At 38.6% G+C, this 19,144-nt stretch overlaps 1 protein-coding gene across 1 annotated transcript; it reads right to left on the bottom strand.

Moving 5' to 3' along the window:
* Window positions 1-1,360: 1,360 nt before the first annotated feature.
* RSPH3 (radial spoke head 3) lies at window positions 1,361-17,929 on the bottom strand. Its single transcript, XM_089529466.1, has 8 exons — window positions 17,805-17,929; window positions 12,878-12,965; window positions 9,721-9,862; window positions 7,226-7,371; window positions 5,908-6,111; window positions 3,168-3,330; window positions 2,392-2,478; window positions 1,361-1,512 (listed from the first exon to the last, which is right to left on the bottom strand). Exons 1-8 carry the CDS (start codon window positions 17,927-17,929, stop codon window positions 1,361-1,363), a joined length of 1,107 nt encoding a protein of 368 aa, XP_089385592.1.
* Window positions 17,930-19,144: the final 1,215 nt, after the last annotated feature.

Below are 19,144 nucleotides of genomic sequence, written 5' to 3'. Positions count from 1 at the left end.
GCTTAATAAAAATCCAAGACACTGATCAGCTCTTGCTTCAAGACAAAACTGGAGAAATATAGTACCCTCACAGGTACATCTAGAGGGGAAGGGATCAATACTTTCAGGACAAGCTATACTCTTGCCTTTCACCAGGGAAGGTTTTTTTAAAAATAAAATATAAAGTACAGTACTTACATTGACCTGTGGATGAGTCAACTCAGTTTTTTTGGTTCAGTTTTTTGACTAAAATTTCCAGATGTATACAGGAGTATACACAGTAATTGTTTTTTTAATTTTTGTATTTTGTACTTTTGTATTTTGTGGATTTTAACAATGTTTTTAAATTGTAAACAGCTTTGAGTCACAATCTGGGGGGGGGGAAGGCATAATATAAATAAATATATCATGATATAAATAAATATTTGTATCATGAACAAAATATTTACAACAAGAACAAAAACAACATGCCTAGCAGTGGTTGGAATGGCCCTAACAGGGGTTGGGATGAAAAGGAGGCAACATTTGGGTTCTGTTTCAGATAGCAAACCTTTGAGCCAGAAACTGTGGGACCCACTGAATTCAGTCAGATCTGGGAGCCAGTGAGAAATAGGAAGGCCTGAAAGAAATGTCACTGCAAATCCTTAACCTTTACTGTGAGCCAAACAATTTGCAAGACAAAGAGGCATGACAGAAAATTAAATGGTGGTTCAGCTGATAGCCTTATTCTTTTCTTTCATGCCTGAAGCCTGACGCTTCACATCTGTTGTCCACCCTGGGCATGTGTGTGCGTGTGCATGCTTGTGCTTTCCTGGCCCTGGTGCTCACTTGGGTTGATCCCTGGGTCGACGCAGGGACGGGTGGATGTTACTCAGGGGTCAGGTCAGATCTTCTGGATCTGTGTCTGGACAGGCAGGATTGGGCCTGATCCTGCCCATGCGGTTTTGGCCTGCATCATCTGAACTAGACATCATGAGGCCAGGAAGAAGCCAAGCCTTTTAACCTATGCATAGAAGCCCTACATCAATAAATAAATACAAGAGCCTGTCTACATGCATACCTCATCTGGAGGAGTCTATTTTCAACAGCATCTACTTCCATGCACATTTTGATTTTATGCTGCAAGATTTGAAGAACTCATTTGCAAAGGCACAAGTCCAAAGAAAAGTAAGCAGCCTCATTGTTCTGCAAAGGTTATGACACCAGTTTTACATTTACTTTCAGGCAAGCATGTTAGGATTGCAGCTTCAACAATTTAATTTAATGCCTTCAGTGGATCTATGGTAATATGTTACTGAAAACCCATATTTTTTTGAGAGGGATAACTGTTTTGCACATTACCTGATTCTCTGGGTGAGGATTGTTCTTGAGACACCCTGGTTTATCTATCATCAGAGACTCCTCTGCGACCGTATCTGTTAGACCCAGAATATTGTTTCTGTTGCCGGGTTTTCCCTTTCTGTGACTGTTGACCATGCAATCTAGTTCTGGCGAAGCTGTAAAACCTGTTTCCAACAACCTCATTTATTAAGCCTGAAAAAGTTAGTACTTTGTGTTAGTCTCTTTTAAAATACACCCAGCAAGGCAAATTGCATTGATTACATTTTGGCACATAATCTTCCTCATCTTTAAGCACACTAGGGACTTTTAATTGATAGAATGGGCTTGGGTGACAAAATAAATGCCACAAGAATGACAGTTGAATGAAGCTGATATTTATATGTGCAAGAATATAGGAGAGAAAAGCAATAAATCTCTACTAATTCTTCAAAGCCACCAGTATCTTTTGCTCCTTGAACTCCTTAACAGCCAGAGCTTTGAGGAGGCTGCAGAAATGAGCTATATAAAGACAGTTTGGTCCATATTTTCCACCATCTTCTGAACTTGTAAGGTAACTAGAAAAATACACTGTTGTCACTGTAAAAGCCTCTCTCAACACTCCTCCCTCTGTGTCTTAGAGTAATCTAGAAGACTGAATTGGCAAGAAGGGATGACGATTTAGTTCAAAAGTAATTTCATCAGAATAAAACACGAACTTCCTCATTTTAAAAAAGATTGTTCCACTGAAGTTGCTCATTCTTTAAAAATATTCAACCAATCTCTACACAAGAGGTGCAGCTAAATGATAGCACAGGAATTATTATGTGATTGATTCTGAATGCACTTAAAAGGAATGGGGCTTATCAACAACTTTGTATGTTAAAATCAAAGTTTAAGAAAGTTACTTCTGTGGATTACAACTCTCAGAATCTCCCAGCAGGCATGACCAGTCACTATGGTGTTTGGGGGATTGTGGAGACTGTAGTCTAAAAAAGTAACTTTTCCAAACTCTTGTTGAAGGTAGGCTTAAAAAAGGAATAATCTCAAAAAGAAAATATGACACTCTTTGCTATCTCATCCCTACTAACTTACAGTCTGTCATTATTCTTCCAAGAAGCCGCTTGTCAATTCTCTGTTCTACATTCTGCATTAGGTATGGAAGGAAATCTTCCTCAATCTCTGTAATGATACAAGAAAGCAAAACAAGCATGATATTTTTATTCATGTTGTAACACTATATGGAAAAGTGAGTCCCATTTCCAATAAAATATCCTGTCAGGACTGTAGGAATGTTAATAAGTAATAAGAGTCGTAAGCACCAATGAAGTAAATCCTACTGAAGTGACTGCTTATCCTAGTAATCATGGAAAAGGAACAGGTTGCACATCATTCCACCCAGAATTTTTTTAGTTCCTCTACCTCATCTGGATCATCCAACAGATATTTGAGCCCTTTTACACTGCACAATTTGTATCACTACTATTCCATTTTAATTGCAATGGCAACATCCTATGGAATCCTGGACCTGGCAATTTAGGGAGGGATAGTCAGAGTTCTCAGTGAGGGAACGCAAGTGCTGCACCAAATGACAAAACCCAGGATTCCATAGGATGGAACCATGGAAGTTAAAGTGGAATCTCAGGGTTCCTTTAGGTTTAGACTATGCAGTAGATCTGATAAATGTTGAGGCTTCCTGTTTCAGGATTTCACAGCTTTTAATAATTATTAAACAGAAAGGTACAGTGGGTTCAACCTTCCAAGGACTCCATTGCAGCCCCCAGCCTCCCACCGTTGCCCACCCTTGGTTTAGGATGATTACTTATACTTAATCTAACTTAAATGTTTATGGCCAATTGTGTGTTCCATACCTTTTTGTATATCATTGTAGAAGAATCCCTTATTCTGAAGGCTAGTTAAGACTGAGGGAATGAGGTTTCTCAAGTACTGCTGAGCAAATGCTCGAGCTGCGATTCTCTCAGAGACTTTTGACTCCTTTTCTTGCTCATCCAGCCGCTGCTGCATACGACGTTTCTTTAAATAATAATGAAAGTTATCTATAATATTGAGTAAGATAGACATTTCCCCATCTCCCACAAAATAGACAGGAAGACTTAAAAACAGGGCTTCCCAACGTGTCTGGTCAAAAAGTTATTCTGACTCAAGAGAAAGCAATAGTAATGTAACACTATTAATAAAATTAGTTATAAAAACAGATTGCATTATTAATTTAAGTGTTATGTAAAGAAACTATAATATTTGGGTGCGTGATCAAATAGTTTGAAAAATATATACCTACCAAAAATGAAAGCTTCTGAGAACATGGTATCTTCAGAGATGGCATCTTCAAACCAATTTTTTATTTTCTTTGATTAAGCAAAAACTATTTTTTAGAAACTATGGCTGGCCAATGACTTTATATCTGACTCTGCCATGTTTTGTCAAGAATCCTACCCCTGCTAATGCCAAAGCTGTGTCTTCTTGTAGTGAGTGTGACAGGGGACAATTGTCATGGAGTGGTAGCTTGGTTACCTGTGGTGAGTAACAATTGTTACTGGATGACAAGGAGAGAGATATATCATCACCTCTAAAAATTCCTCTTTCTGTCCTTCCACCCATGCTTTCCCTGTTGTCACCTTTGTTAAAGTGCAGCTCTGCATTCTCAAAATGGATGAACTAGATATAGCTTAAATGTTACAATCCACTTGTTTGAGATGGGGGGAGGAGCTTAAAACCACAGACAGGCAGTGTCTTTATTGTTATTAAACTGTTACTGTTGACTTCGACTTATGGCAACCTTATAAAGGAGAGACCTCTAAGGCTCAAAACAGATGGGTTAAATGGTGCAGTTTCCTGCCACATTTGGGGCATAGCGTTTAGATAATGCACGCCCTGAATGTGACAAGAAACTGCACTGGGCCCATGTCATCAGAAAAGAGCCGGGCCAAAAAGGAGCAGTAAAATACTGCTCCTTTTGCTGGCCCAGTTCAAAACTGCAGTGGCGGCCTGGATTGGGGCCACATGCATGCTGTCTCCATGGCCCTGGTGCGAATGGAGCCAGCACAGCCCTGCTGCAGTTTTTTTGGCCCATCTGTTTCAGTCCTAAGTCACCCTACCTCAGCAGCCCTGCTCAGGTCTTGCTGACTTACGGCAGTGGCTTCCTTAATTGAGTCTATCCATCTGGAATGCAGTCTTCCTCTTTCCTACTGCCTTCTACCTTACCAAGCATTACTGTCTTTTCTTGTGAGTCATGTCTTATTTTCTGCATTGATTATTATAGTAAGTCTCTTTGTCTCTGCACATAAGTTGTTGAACATTTGCAGTCAGGGTTCTGACTCTATTTCTGAACTCTTTTACATTTGCTTCTCATCTGTCCTTAACTGCTTGAAGAGTCTCATGTATCATCCATTGAAGTTTCCCTTTCTTTTTGGCTGCAGACAGTGTTTTTTGCATTCCTCTCTGACAGTGCCTCTGTCTTCAGTCCAGAGTTCTTCTGTCTCCCAGTCAATGAGGTTTAAGTGCAAATCTATTTTTCACATTATTTTAAATTCTACGAGGATGTTCTTCAGGGTGTATTTAAGCACGATTGTTGATTTAGTGTTCTTTTTTAGCTTTATTCTAAATTTTGACACTGGTTGTTAATTGTCCTCGGCACCTTCTGCTCCTGGTCATGTCTTTACAGAGACAATAGAGCATCCATCTTCTGCCTCCAGTTTTGTAGTCTGATTTTTATATGTTCCATCAGATGATGTTCATGTATACAATCCCTTCTTGAGTTGCTTGAAGAAGGTGTCTGCGAAAAACAAACTGTTGGTCTTGCAAAATTCAGCCTTACTCCTAGGCCAAAATTTCTTACAATCTTTAATTCTGCTCGTTTTCCTGTTTCTGCATTCCAGTGGGCTATGATTAACAAGAAGTCCTGTTTTGATGTGTGATCAATTTCCTTCTGGACTCCACCAGTTCAAATCCCAGCTCAAGCATAAAAGCCCACTGGGTGACCTTGGCTAAGTCACAGTCTCTCAGCCTCAGATGATGGCATTGGCAAACCCTCTCTGAAGAAACATGTCATGAAAACCCTATGATAAAGTCACCTTAGGGTTGCCATGGTCAAAAATGACTTGGAAGCATACAACAACTACAAATGATTAAAAAAAAAAAACTTTTTCCTGATGAAAGAGCAAGTAGAGCTTTGAAAGCCTGCAACATATACAGTATTTTGTGCATTTTGGCTGGCCAGTAAAGGTATCACTCTTTTTTCCAGGTATAATTCTGAAATAATGACTCAATGGTTTTGGATTTTGTTGTAATCTCTTTCTTGAAAATCAGAAGTGAATACTTCCAGTTGCTTTTTCTGGTTTACTAAAGATGTAAGTGGAAGGTTGAACACATGAGCATGAGGCCTACTTAGACTTGGTCAGATAGTAGGAAACTCCAGATTTTCACTCTATCTGGACATAGCAAATAATGGTTCTGCAATTATTATAATTAACTTTTTAAAATCAAGGTTGAGCCCTGTAGACAAGAAATTAGAAATTTAAATTATCACCCACATAAATAAACAAGCAACTGCATCATATTTGGCCATCAGCAGCATTCATTGTACGGACATACCTTTTCTTCCGTGCGTCTTTTCTCTTGTTCTTCGAGGCGGTGCAGTTCTGCTATCTCTGCATTGCGCAATTCATGATAGTAATATTGGTGGGCATGAAGAGTGGCCAGTTCCTCCTCTTCTATGACTTCTATCAAAGCTTGCTCTATGGTTTTCCCAACCAAAACTTCAAGTACTGGTTTGACTTCAATGTCAAAATCAAAGAGCTGAAGAGAGAGAAAAAACAACGCTGTTCACTCTTTCCAATCAATATCTTGTTGTCTGAAGAAAAGCAGCACTCTTTTCCATTTTGGAACAGGGGATGGGAAGCGTTTTGCTGGTGAGGTTGGGATTATAATACTTACAAAGTCAGATCTTGAGATATTATTTTCAAAAGGAACTTGTTGGCCCTACACATTATTAAAAGCTTGTCATGTAATGTTATTCTTTACCAGCAAGTTACCTCATGATTACTTTCTAATTTTATTTAAAAAAAAAAAACACTTCTAAAGGCAAAGGTTTAGGAATAATTAATACAATTATTTGTTACACTCAAAGTAACATTTTTACTAATAGCTCCAGAACTGTTAGAAACACCCCTGGAAACATTATCATCCCAGTTAACACAGTTAATTGTAACATATTACTTACAAGTTCTGTACCCAGGTTACAATCTTGTTATGAGGGTAGCTGGAACAATGTTTGGAAGCATGTAGAAGTGTAGGTAAATGCCATCACTAAAGATAATCAATGTTATATTGATTATTATTTTATAGGGTTTTTTTTTGTAGCAAGCTTCTGTTGCTCTGCTTTCATATTTTATGGTGTTAGTTTTATCCTTGCAGTTTTAGGGACTTTTTGTTCTATAATTATTTTATATTTTTTTAAATAGTGTAATGCTCCTTCCATAGAAATCTTTCAAATATAAAATATAAAATAAATTATTCATTTGTTTCTTGAACATGAAGCAAAGTCTGGTGAGAAAGAAACAAATGGCAACAAAATCTACTATGGCAACAAAATCTACTATGGGAAAGCAGTGGGGTTGGAATCAGATAGGATGGCCCTCCCTCAGAGGGCTCAATCCATTTATGAATGAAGTAAACAAGATGATGCCTTTTGCTCATTCCATGTTCAGAAGCTGACTGGAATGCCTGATGAATCTTATATACCTGATTTGTCTTCACTGCACCTAAGGTGGCAGGCAGAATCAGAACTTGCCATGTTGTCCTCCAACATCTGCTGCCTGATGTGACTGCATCATTTTGCCTAATGATAGGAATGGCCCTATCCTGTGTTAATGGCAAAGAGGGAAACTGTAGCCTTTAATATCTTTAATACCTCTCCTTCTTCAATTTGTGTAGATACATCAGCTCCAGTCTTCTCTGGGATGAAAAGTGGGCTGGCTGATCTGGCCAGAAAAGCATCTGTTTGACACTCTGTGTCCATTTCTATAATGCGTTCTGCAATTTCTTCCAGGTATAATTCTGAAATAATGACACAATGAGGAAAGGTTTTAGTGGGGTTGGGTTATCCTCCATTACTCAACATGTCTTCCATAGAACATTTAATGAAACATGACAGCAGGGGCTCAGTCACAACACACAATTATACTGCTATTATTCCATGTTATCTGTCATGATTCCATCCTGTGGAATCCTGGGATTTGCAGTTTAGGGGTGGACTTTTAGAATTCTCAGCTGAAGCACTCTAGTGGCTCTAAGGACTATGCGCTGCCAATGGATGGATTTAGGTCAGTTAAAGTGGAATATAGCACTATAGCTGTTTAGTATGAATGGGCCCCAGATCTTGTCTGATCCTGGAACCTAAGCAAGGTGAAGCCTGATTAGTATTTGGAAGATATTTCACCAGGGAATATCAAGTGCAGTAAACCATATCCAAAGGAAGGAAGAGGCAAGTCTCCTTGAATAGATCTTGCCAGGCAGATCCTTTGAAGAGATGCCATAAGATGGTATTAACTTAAAGGTACACAACAATAACAACAAAAAACAACTGAACCCATTCCTCTTTTAATTATTTATTTCACTGATTTACTCCACCTTCCTTCATTGGCACACAAGATAGTGCCCATAGCGTACAACCTTCTTCAATCTAATGTCCTCCATAGTGTACAGTGGATTAGGCCCCACTGAATGAAATACATGTTGCATATCCCTTATTCAGAATTCTGAAATCTGAAATATTCCAATATGAATATTGGCTGCAATAGTGACACCTTTGCTTTCTGATGGTTCAGCATATACAAAATTATTGTTTTATGCACAAAATTATTAAAAATATTGTATAAAATCACCTTCAGGCTATATGTATAAGGTATATATGAAAAATAACTTATTAATTTTTAAAACTTGGGTCCCATATCCAAGAATCTAATTGTGTATGTATAAGCAAATATAGGTATTCTGAAATAAAAAAAAATCCAAAATATTTCTGATTCCAAGCATTTTGGATAAGAGAGACTCAACCTGTATGACTTAATTCTAAATCAATATATATGTATAGAATTGACCTATGGCACACTACTAAAATACTATAATTCCCTAACTTAAGGTGTAGGAGAAACACTAAAGAAAAGGATACCTGCTTTGGGGTACTTCAGCTAAACTCATATTTAATAAAAACAAGGTACTCCAGCACCAGTGAGCTTTATTTCTTTATCACTGCATCTCAAACACTGAAAACCTTAAGGAGCTCTTAAATAGGTTTATATAAATTAACTAGCTTGACTTCAATCACATACCAGAGTACAGACTGAGTTCAGTCAGTAGGACTTTATTTCTTGTTAACTATGTTTAAGAATTTCAATCTGAAAGGTGAACTCTTCAAAACAGAGCTGTTGAAAGGGGAAGGATAATGAGATAACTTACCTATGGCCTGAATCCAACATCATGATAATGGACAGCTAGTGCTATAATGGGACTTCCTTCCCTTCCCCTATTTCCTATCCTCCATCCACTGCAGCTCTCTGTATCTACCTGAAAAACTGTGCCCAGAGGGATCACAGATTCTGAGGGCACCTAGGGGTCTGGAGGTGAGTGGCTCAGGGATGTCCTTCCTGTTTGACTGATTGAAATAGTCTGTCAGTGGAAAAATAAACATGAATCCTGATCTATTTCATTTAAAATATTGGAAAACATTAAAAGTGATGGCTGGAATCTTGTTAGGCAATTATAAGAGTTGCATACTCATGACTGTTTCATATTCATGATCCCTATGTAGTCTCTAGTTTAGAGGATTCATAGGAACCATGCAAGTGCCCTAATATCCACTTAATGGGTAGCAGCCAGTGCGATCAATGGGGATCAGCTTCCCTGTAGATTGGGAAGCAGCTGGCTGATGGTCCCACCCTCCTTGCAGCACAAAGGCAAATTATGACAGTAATACTGTTTCTGTCTGTTGCACCAGAGATCACTCATGGAAGTGGGTGGGAACATCAGTTAGCTGCTACCCAAACAACAGGTGAACCAACCCCTCTTGACTGCAGCAACTGCTTCTTGGTAAATGAGAACTGCGGAGATTGGGACAGGATTCACTGTATAGTTCCGTAAGTATGATCCTTATGCATCCCTAAGTCTCCAATAGGATTCTGTCCTTATAATTTAAAAATCATATTTTATCTGAAAAAGTAAAATCTAAGCCACAATTTTCTGTCCATGTACTATCCTTTTTATTTGTTCTTCTTGACATGTCATCATGTTTACATTGTCTCTTAGCTATAGAAATCTCTCTGTTTAATCTGCATTGACCATGCAACAGATATTTATTAATTAATTTATTTTGACATAAAACCATTAAAGAAGTTATGGGTGTTCTACCTGTTTGCACAACAACTTTCTTTCCACTGTCATCAACCTCTGGAGCATGTATCGTACTCTCTTCTTTTGCTCGCCTTCTAGCAAGCATTTTCCTGTAGGCTTCTCGTCGCCTCTGAATCTCAGCAGGATCTGGTTCAGGACTCTGGAAAGTGGGAGAAAAAAATCTTGTGCTATTTTAAAGTGCTGTTCCAACCTATATGGTAAAGATATGAAACACTATGTTGGTTTTTTTTTGGAACACATATGTCCTACTTTATAGGTCTTAGGGGCTCTCTAAACAGTTTAAAAATATTCCCATTAGACAAAAATGCTTAAGTGTATTATGAAGAAGAAGAAGAAGACGACGACGACTATGGTAATTCATATGACACCAGGATAATTCAGGCAGCACCTCTTATCCTCATCCTTGGTCTTCCATGCTTCCATACAATATCTCATATTCCCCAGCCAGGAGAGGCTTCAGCAGTTTGCTTTTACTTGCACCTACTGGGAAAGACAAGAGTCTGCCATCTCCTCTCCTTCCACACCCTGTTGCATTAACTGAATGAAAACTACATTTGCAAACAATGAGAATGGCATATAAAATTATGGGATTTGGCTGTAAAGAGTAAATTGAAGCAGATTATCTGGGGACTTTATCTTACCAGGCTCATAAGGCACCACAAATGCAATCCTACTGGGTTGGGGATAGCCATTATTTCACATCTCTTCCAAATAACCAGGGTGCTGCTTTTGTCCCAGCCTTTGTCTTCTGCATGCCTGCCTCCATAGGCCCATCACCTCCCCACCCTATGCCCTTCCAAGCAAGCATTTCAGTCTGTGTTTATTTTTATTTATTTATATTTTTAGTGCAATTTCTCAAACATTTTATTAGCTGATCCTTATTAAGGATGTGGACAAAGATAAAAATAAATTGGTGTAAAACTATTCCAATGTGGGCATCAATTAATGAAGCTTTTTTAAAAAAGAGAAGTATGTAAGAACAGATCGATAACATATACAGATTTAACAAAAACTGATAATTATAAAATGAGAATGAAAATACAAGAACACCTGATACTAGAGGATTATAATTACAATTGATTTGCATATCGTCAAATGAAAGAAAGATTTAGTTTGGATATGAAACTACATGGGATTGAGGAACAAGATTCAGATTTTGAGAAAATACTAAAATCAGAGAGCAATCATCAAATCTTAAAGTTTTATAAATTGCTTTTGAATTTAGAAATGGAAGATGAAGTACTAAAAACATGTATGGTAAAGTGGGTCCAAGATATTGGACAAAGCATAAATTTAGAACAATGAGAAAAGACCTGCTCCAAAAGAATCAAGTATACTTTGAATTACAACTTAAAAAAAACTTTTATAAGATACAATAACACTATTACCTCTCTCCTTATAAAATAGTGAAAATGAACAAAACCACAAAAAAATTATGTTGGATTTGTGAGAAGGAACTAGGCACCTTTTATCATATCTGGTGGGTGTGTAAATGTGCAAAATAATTTTGCAGTTGGATTCGTCTTTAATCTCCAAGAATCCCCTGATCCAAAACTGTACTTATTGAATATGGTTACTAACAAGAATCTAGATTGAAAATTTGGTAGAAAAGTTTACGCAGCTAATTGGAAAAATAAAAAATGCCCAAATATAAAGACCTGGTTATTGAAATTGTATGACTACATGGAGATTGATAAACTGACTCATCTGCTTAAAGATAATTCCTTAGATATAGGAAGGAATGGGAACCCTTGATACTCTATTTTAAAAGAGAATGGGGACTGAACTTTGTAATAAGCCTAGAGTGAAAGTATAAAGAAACAAGAATGTAATCACAGAACCTAAAGTTAAATAAGGTCATAAATATGGAGTCACTAAATATTTAACATATTTGAAGTAAGATTGATATTTCTTTAATAATAGAAGAACTAAAGAAATCCGGAAGGATATTGTTTTATGTTGTGTAAAATATTGTTTAATGCAAAAAGAGTGGTGGGTTGAATGTGGGAATAAGAGAGGTTTGTTAATGGTTATGTCAAAAATGTCTGTGATGTGATGTTTATTTGTTTTTTTAATTGTATGGAAATTAATAAAAAACATTTAAAAAATAATCAGAGGTTTGCAACTTAGCTCTTTTTTAAAAAGTACACTATGGGGCTCTTCAGACCGGCCATTAAGGCCTGCCTGGGGGTGGAGTTGGGCGTTGCGTCCAAATGATGCACACCCCGACTATTCTCCCCACGGTGCTGTGATGCCGCACGCCATTTCACACAGTGCATAGCATCACGGTGCTCCTCTGGTGCTGTGTCTGGACGACACAGGGCTGAAGGAGCACCATATAGCTGCAGGGCAGTGGCATGCGGTTGCCATGGTCCCGATCTGGCTAGGAAAGAGGTGGCATCACACCGTCCCTTAGGGGCTGTCTGCATAGCCCCATATACTTTAAAAAAAGGATGTAGTGGTTTCAGTGTTGAGCTAGAACTCTAGGAGACCAGGGTTTAAATCCATGCTCAGCCAAAGAAACCCACTGGATGTTGTTGTTGTTATTATTATTATTATTATTATTAAGCTTTCTTTATATAGCGCTGTAAATTTACATAGCACTATATATACAATCTTTTAAGTCACACTCTCTCACCTGTGGAAGAAGGAAATGGATAAATCTGCTTTTAAGAAAACCCTATGAGAGGTCTGCCATAAGCTAGAATTGATTTGGAGGCTTGTAACAGCAACCAATGCATCACTGAATACAGGAAACTAGATAAGATTTACTAAGTACATAACTAGATATCCATCCTGTGGGCTATTGCCTCCATCATCATGAATCATAGAATCATAGAATCGTTGAGTTGGAAGAGACCACAAAGGCCATCCAGTCCAACCCCCTGCAATGCAGGAAATGAGTGATAGATTGTTTGAATACACACAATTAAATTGCTTGGAAGACATTATATTTGATGCTATGTAAGGCAAAAGGACATTTCTGTTTCCACTAGTACGTTTATGAGAATTTTTTTTAATACATGGAAGCATATTTCAAGTATCCCCCACACTATTTATCTGAAGGCACACATATACATTGCCAGAAGTTATTTTCTTGTCTTTCTGTTTGAGAAAGATACATAAATTTAAGGGGGGGGGGGGGGAGACTTACCCAAGGTGGCATAGGAATAGCGTATGTGTTGCCTCGAACCACTCTCCGGTCATACATGAGGTTTCCATAGCGAACAGAGCCTTCTTCACTAGAATACATAAGATTAAGGGAAACAGATCAGTGGAATTTAAAATGCTGTTAATCATGTTTTATTGGAGAGACCCAACAAAGAACAAAACATCATGACTGAATGCCTAGACTATTATCTTACAAATATAAAGAAAAGAACATGGGAAGCCCTATGGGGGCCTTGGAAGCCACCAAAATGGGTCTGGAAGAACAGGTACAGTTTGCGGGTTTTACTTTCCCCATCCATTGTCAAGACATTATCTTTTTTGGCTTCGTCACTCCAAGATGTCAGGGAAAAATTTGTTCCATAACTAATCTTTTGTTTTGAAGATGTCAAAAACTGAAGCTGAGATCTTCTGCATGATAAACATCAGTGGTGTAATGGAGCCAGGCCTTGCAGGTTCCAAGCATGGGAGATTTTGTTTGACAGGAAAAAATACTGCATCTTCCACTCCCTTGGATCTTCTGTACCCTCTGTTGCACTTCTCACATTACCTGGGGTGCATGAGTGGAAAGTCCCAGCAACAAAATATTGTTGTAAAGTATCTCTGTTATAATGCAGAATATGACAAATATTTGAAAAATTGTGGGGAAAATATTTGAAAAAATTGTGGAAAAACATGTTTTCTGTGTACAGGGAAACCCTATCAAGGAGAAACCTGGACCGATGAGAATCTTTGCACTAAGGACTCGTTCTGAGCAAAATTCACACCTAGTATTTCTGTGCAAAATGTCTGAATTTTGCAATAACATTCAATTCTTTGATTAATCCCAGTTCTCAACTGTTCCATTTTAGCATATATCTCCAGCCAAGTTACCTAAATGATTGTATTTTCCTCCATTCCTCCAATCCCCCCTTTTCCTCCCCCCCCCAAATAACCAATAGATGGAGGCAGCAATATTCCAGTTTCACTCAGTTCATAAACAAGTTTGTTTAGTCTATGAACATCCCCAACAGTTTTCTCACAGACAAAATGTCCCACAGTTAGTAAATTTTCTCTCATTTATTTCACTTCAGTTAGCTTTCAATTCTTTTTCCAATTTAAAATATAGCCCAGATATAATTCTTGAATAAACATGTTTTACCTTGTTGATTTTAAATATATTTCACTTAAGTTCTGACATATTCCAGTCATTCTCTCCCTTCTCCAGCATACTCAATCTTATTTATAGATTTAGGAGATTTACTGGGCACTTTATTTCATCCCTGCTGAGCTAGCTTCTTGCAGTTAGTCCAAATTTCATTAAAATAAAATTGTAAGGTATAGGACCTAGACAATCTTAAAGCCTGTTTGAAAAATGGCTTGACTTTTGATAGCTGGACATGCTGTTCCATCTACACATACCCCACTCCAAACCTGTAGTGATCGCCACTTCTGGCAGTCTGTTTACCAGAGCAGGATTTACATTGGGGCTGATATGGCTGATCCTTGGTTTCCTCCTCTCTCCAGAGGAAAATTTTCACAGCAGGGGTGTCCTTCCTGCCTACAATCACTATTGCACTTGTCTCTTAGAGAATGAACTGCTCTCAGGCACCTCTAGTCAAGATATAGTTATTTTGTAATGGTTGTACTCACTCCACACCAGACATCCACTTTTTCTTTGACAAATCCTACCTTTCAGCCTTATGTCTGGGGGTCTGGGAGGAATTGCAAAATGTCCTCTATTTTGAGTCATAAAATATGTCCTTGTGTCATCCAGTCCCTCTAGCTCAGCAGATTTATTACTGCCCAGCCTGCTGCAAAGGGCTGTGGAGAAGACTGTTGCTGACCATATGGTGGTTTTATTTCTTTTTTTTTTTTCTTTTGATGGAGGTTTGGAAACAAAAGGAGAATCTGGGTTGTTGAATTCAGCCAAGGGTTCATTGCTAGTAATGTACAATTTTAAATCTTTGTTGTGATCAGAGTTCTATAAGTATACTGTAAGCCAACTAGGCATTTTAATGAAGGTAAGATCATCAGAACAATATGGTTGAGTACATAATAAAATACAGTATACGTAACATAGCTGTAAATAAACAATATGCAATTAATTTAGATTTTTATTTGTGTATTTAGCTTTTTTTGGTACTATATTACATTTTTATCGAATACCCTACATTGCGGTGTCTTGACCTCCTTTGCAGTTATGATATTTCGTCACCCTTCACTCACTGGGAATATAAAAGATGGTTACATTGATTATCCTGAATCCAGTTGCTAATGCCAGTTACATTGGACTCATTGAACCAATGGGATTTACACACAAACACACAAACACTAATTTACCATTCAACAATTGATTCACCTCTAGTTGAGACTACCATTGAGACTACCAATAAGATTTAGACTTTGTTAACAACTAGGCTCCTTCCAAGGTAAAAGGTTGGCTGATAATTCTTTCCTCAAAGCAAGGTCTTAACAGTTGGCAAATGAAGTAGTTGTCCAAAAAAGGAACTTTCCCAAGCTTTGCAAGATGGAGAGAAAACCTTTGGGAGCCAGCATTTTCAACAGAGTATGAGATGACAAATTTATCTTTTTGGATGATATTACCAAAAAGGTGTGTGTATATGTGGGGAGGGAAACTGGAAGTCCCCACCAACTGTGCCAGTATCTTCTCTAAATATTGGGAGAATTGCTTAGCTCAAGGAGATTTGTGACAGAACTGGGTAACCTGAGGATTGTTTTCATCTATTTTTGTCAGTACTAACTGCTGGAGGACTCCAAGTTTGGTGAATAAAAATATTTTTTATTTATAAATATGCAAGATTGCAATCAAACACAAGATAGTAATTCAAATAACAAAGTTATCCAGAACTAACCAAAATAGAGGTATGGAATAATTACCTCCCTGAATTGGAAACCACAGAAAGTGGAGTGTGGCTTAGACGGTGTCTGAGGCAAACACAGTGAAAGGCTCTAGGTACTTACATAGTTAAGGGCAGACTGTGAATGCAACCTGGGTGCCAGCTGTGTGCAACTGTGTGCAAGAAGGCTAGGTTTGTGACTGATACTTATATCTGAGATCCTGGCCTCCAGGGGTGCTACATGCTATCTTACAGTGTTACAAAGACCTAGTTGTCTTCCCAGACAATTGATAATGGGATTCTGGAATGACTGATGGCTTTAATTTTGGAGCAGCAAAAATAGTGATTGGATTTAGGACAACCAAAAAATAGATGGATAGGGAGACTGGCTGGGAACACAGCAGAGGTAGGTAGCAAGTGTTGGCTTTCTTGCCTTTGCCTTTGTTTCCAATGTGAGCAGATATGCAGAGAGCCTGGGGAGAGGACAGAGCAACCAGCAAACCCATTCAGCTTTTACCTTGCTATTACCTGGGTCCTTCATATGTCTTTGGATCTACATGTCCTTCCCATGGGAAGATCTCCTAGTATTCCACAGGTCATCATGACCTCTTAAAAACACACCCAACTCCAGATAAGAAAGTATGGAAGTCCCATATACAGTGCCGGGTATGTCTGGTATGCTAACAGAGACAATTGTCAGAATATGCCAGCCAGTATGGCCACATGCCATGTGGGCTGGGGGACTTTGAATATTATCAAAAACAGTAAATATTCCAAGCTTTTTGTTTAAAATCATTTGGATTTTCCTCTGGAATATCTGGAGAAGTGACTGGGCATCTTAGAAGCTGAGCCAAGGCTATTGTGCAGGAAGAGAAAAATAACCGAAGATAATTTGTGTGTACTGAGCCAGTGTGGTTTAGTGGTTTGAGAGCTGGACTATGACTCTGCAGAACAGGGACCTACAGGGTAACCTTGGACAAGTCACATACTATCAACCTCATGGAGAGGCAATGGCAAACCTCCTCCAAATAAATCTTGCCAAGAAAACCCAATGAAAAGGCCACTTTAGGGTTGCCATTAGTTGGAAATTACTTGAAGCCACAGAATAACAATAGTTTGTAAAGGAGTGGGTTTTGAATCAATAGTTTTGCACTGGTTTGGCTTTTATGGTCAGTATCTATGTCTACTGTTGGAACTCTGCTGTTGTGTACTATTCGTCTCAGCTGTTGTTTTGCTTAAGGGTAAACGGGCTGCACTGTCCACAAGTCAGCACAGTAACTCAATGGAGTAAGAAAGGGAAGCTTTGAAAAATTTGATAGTATGACTTATAACTATGTGTAGACCTTTGGAATCCTTAGTCTTGTATATACTTGTAACCCACCTTAAATCTAATTGGAGGAGATCCTTGAAACAAACGAACAAACAAACAATTAGTCTTGCCAATGACAAGAAAAGTGGTGTTATGTGTTTTCATTATATCAAAGAGGACACGTTTATAATGCACACGGTGAATAAGAGATTAGGCAATGAAATGCAATATTGCTTTCTACTATTTATCACCTCATGTAAAATAGCCAACTATTCACAGGGTAACATTCTGCTAAAAATTGGGACAATGGTTTGAAATCTGATTGGTTACTCCTACCAAGACTAGACCTGTTGAACCAATTGTTGACTGATGACCAACATGTAACTAAATCCTTTTGACTCATTGGGTCTATTCTAGTTATGACTAGCAAGAGGATTCAGGCCAATAAGCCTGTATTGAGAACTTGAATATAAAAGGTGCCCAGTGTTGCCTCATCACGTCTCCTTTTACTGTAATATATGAAGAAATGAAGTAACTTTGAAGCATGCATCCCAGCAGGGAGACACATTTAATGTTCATGTGAATGCAAGGGACACAAATGAAAAATGAAACTGGACCAAAATATAGAACTGGTGTGTGTGTGTGTGTGAGAGAGAGAGAGATCAAAAGATGCAGAGAGGTGAGTGCCTGACCAAGCCTTGTCAGGTTGTACTTGGACTGAAGGGCTGGGGCCAGGACTGCTACAGTTTGGAATCATGACTCACCGCTCATTGTCTATTTTGGATTTCCGATACCGTTTCCTGTCAGGCACAACTCTAGGTCGACTGTTATAGGAATATGTTGTAGAAGGGGCAGTGGGAGCTTCTTGATTGAGAATCACTGAGGTCATGTTGGATCTTTGGGTTCCAATTGACATAGCAAAGTCTTTGTGGCATTGAAGAACAATCCTCCCTGCCAACAGTTGCTATTTGCTGCGGAACTCCACTTTGTTGCCAGGATAAACTGAACATGGGTTGAGCAGTTCTCCTGCTCCAATGGAACTCTGACCGTATTCTTAAGTCTCAAGCTTCTTTTCTAAGTTTTAGACAGAGCTGGTGAGGGTTCCTTTTTCAAACATGCTTTAATTGATGCCAGAACATAGTGGTCAGAGACAGCAAAAGACATTTGGTGCCTAAGGCAGACAAACCAATTGGTGACCTTCATATCAGGCAGGCCCAAGCTATTTTGATGCCTCAGGCAAAGTGGCAAATGGTATCACTCAACCATGGAAAGATATTATGTTTTAACTATAGCCAGCCAAGTTATTTGGGCTGCTGATGCAGAAAATCTAAAAGTGCCCCTCCCTGTCCCTGACAGCAAAAATATACCAGTTGCAAAGTAAATAACAAATAGCTCCCATTTCCCAACACCAAAAGCTGGGGCCTGAGGCAGCTGCCTCATGTTGTTGTTATTGTTGTTTGCCTTCAAGTTGTTTCTGACTTATGGCAATGCTATGGCAATCCTGTCACAGGGTTTCCTTGGCAAGATTTCTTCAGAGGGGTTTGCCTTTGCCTCCTCCTGAGAGTGTGACTTGCCTAAGATTACCCAGTAGGTTTCCACGGCCAAATGGGGATTTGGACCCTGGTCTCCAGAGTTGTAGTCAAACATTCAAACCATTACATCAAATTCTTTCCTGGTTCCATTCATGAACACTGGAGGATCACACCAGTGGAAGCAAGGAGGCAAAATTCCCATGAATTTTCCCCTTTCCCTACAAAGTCTTCTTCCTCTCACATTTCAGAGGTCAGTCTAGATCTTTGAAGGACACAAGAGACTGCAGGTACCCTTCTGTTTATAAGAACTTGAGAGCATAACTCTGGCCAGAAAATGCAAACATCATGAGCATCAAGAAACCAAATCATTAATTTCATAATGATCTTCCCCATCCCCAGCTTCAGAAATTTAATTAGGATTATCAGGGATTGTTGAATTTCAACTCCCATCAGCCCTCACCAGTACTGAGAGCTCCTGGGAATGATCAACCAACCAACCAACCAACCAACCAACCAACCAACCAACCAACCAACCAACCAGTCAATCAATTTTCTAGATCTGTTCAGCAGAA

This window comes from Sceloporus occidentalis, unplaced genomic scaffold (genome assembly GCF_023333645.1).
Source record: "Sceloporus occidentalis isolate IW3139 unplaced genomic scaffold, rSceOcc1.0.p SCAF_6, whole genome shotgun sequence".
Taxonomy (NCBI): domain Eukaryota; kingdom Metazoa; phylum Chordata; class Lepidosauria; order Squamata; family Phrynosomatidae; genus Sceloporus; species Sceloporus occidentalis.
This window is presented reverse-complemented; position numbering and strand designations above follow the sequence as displayed.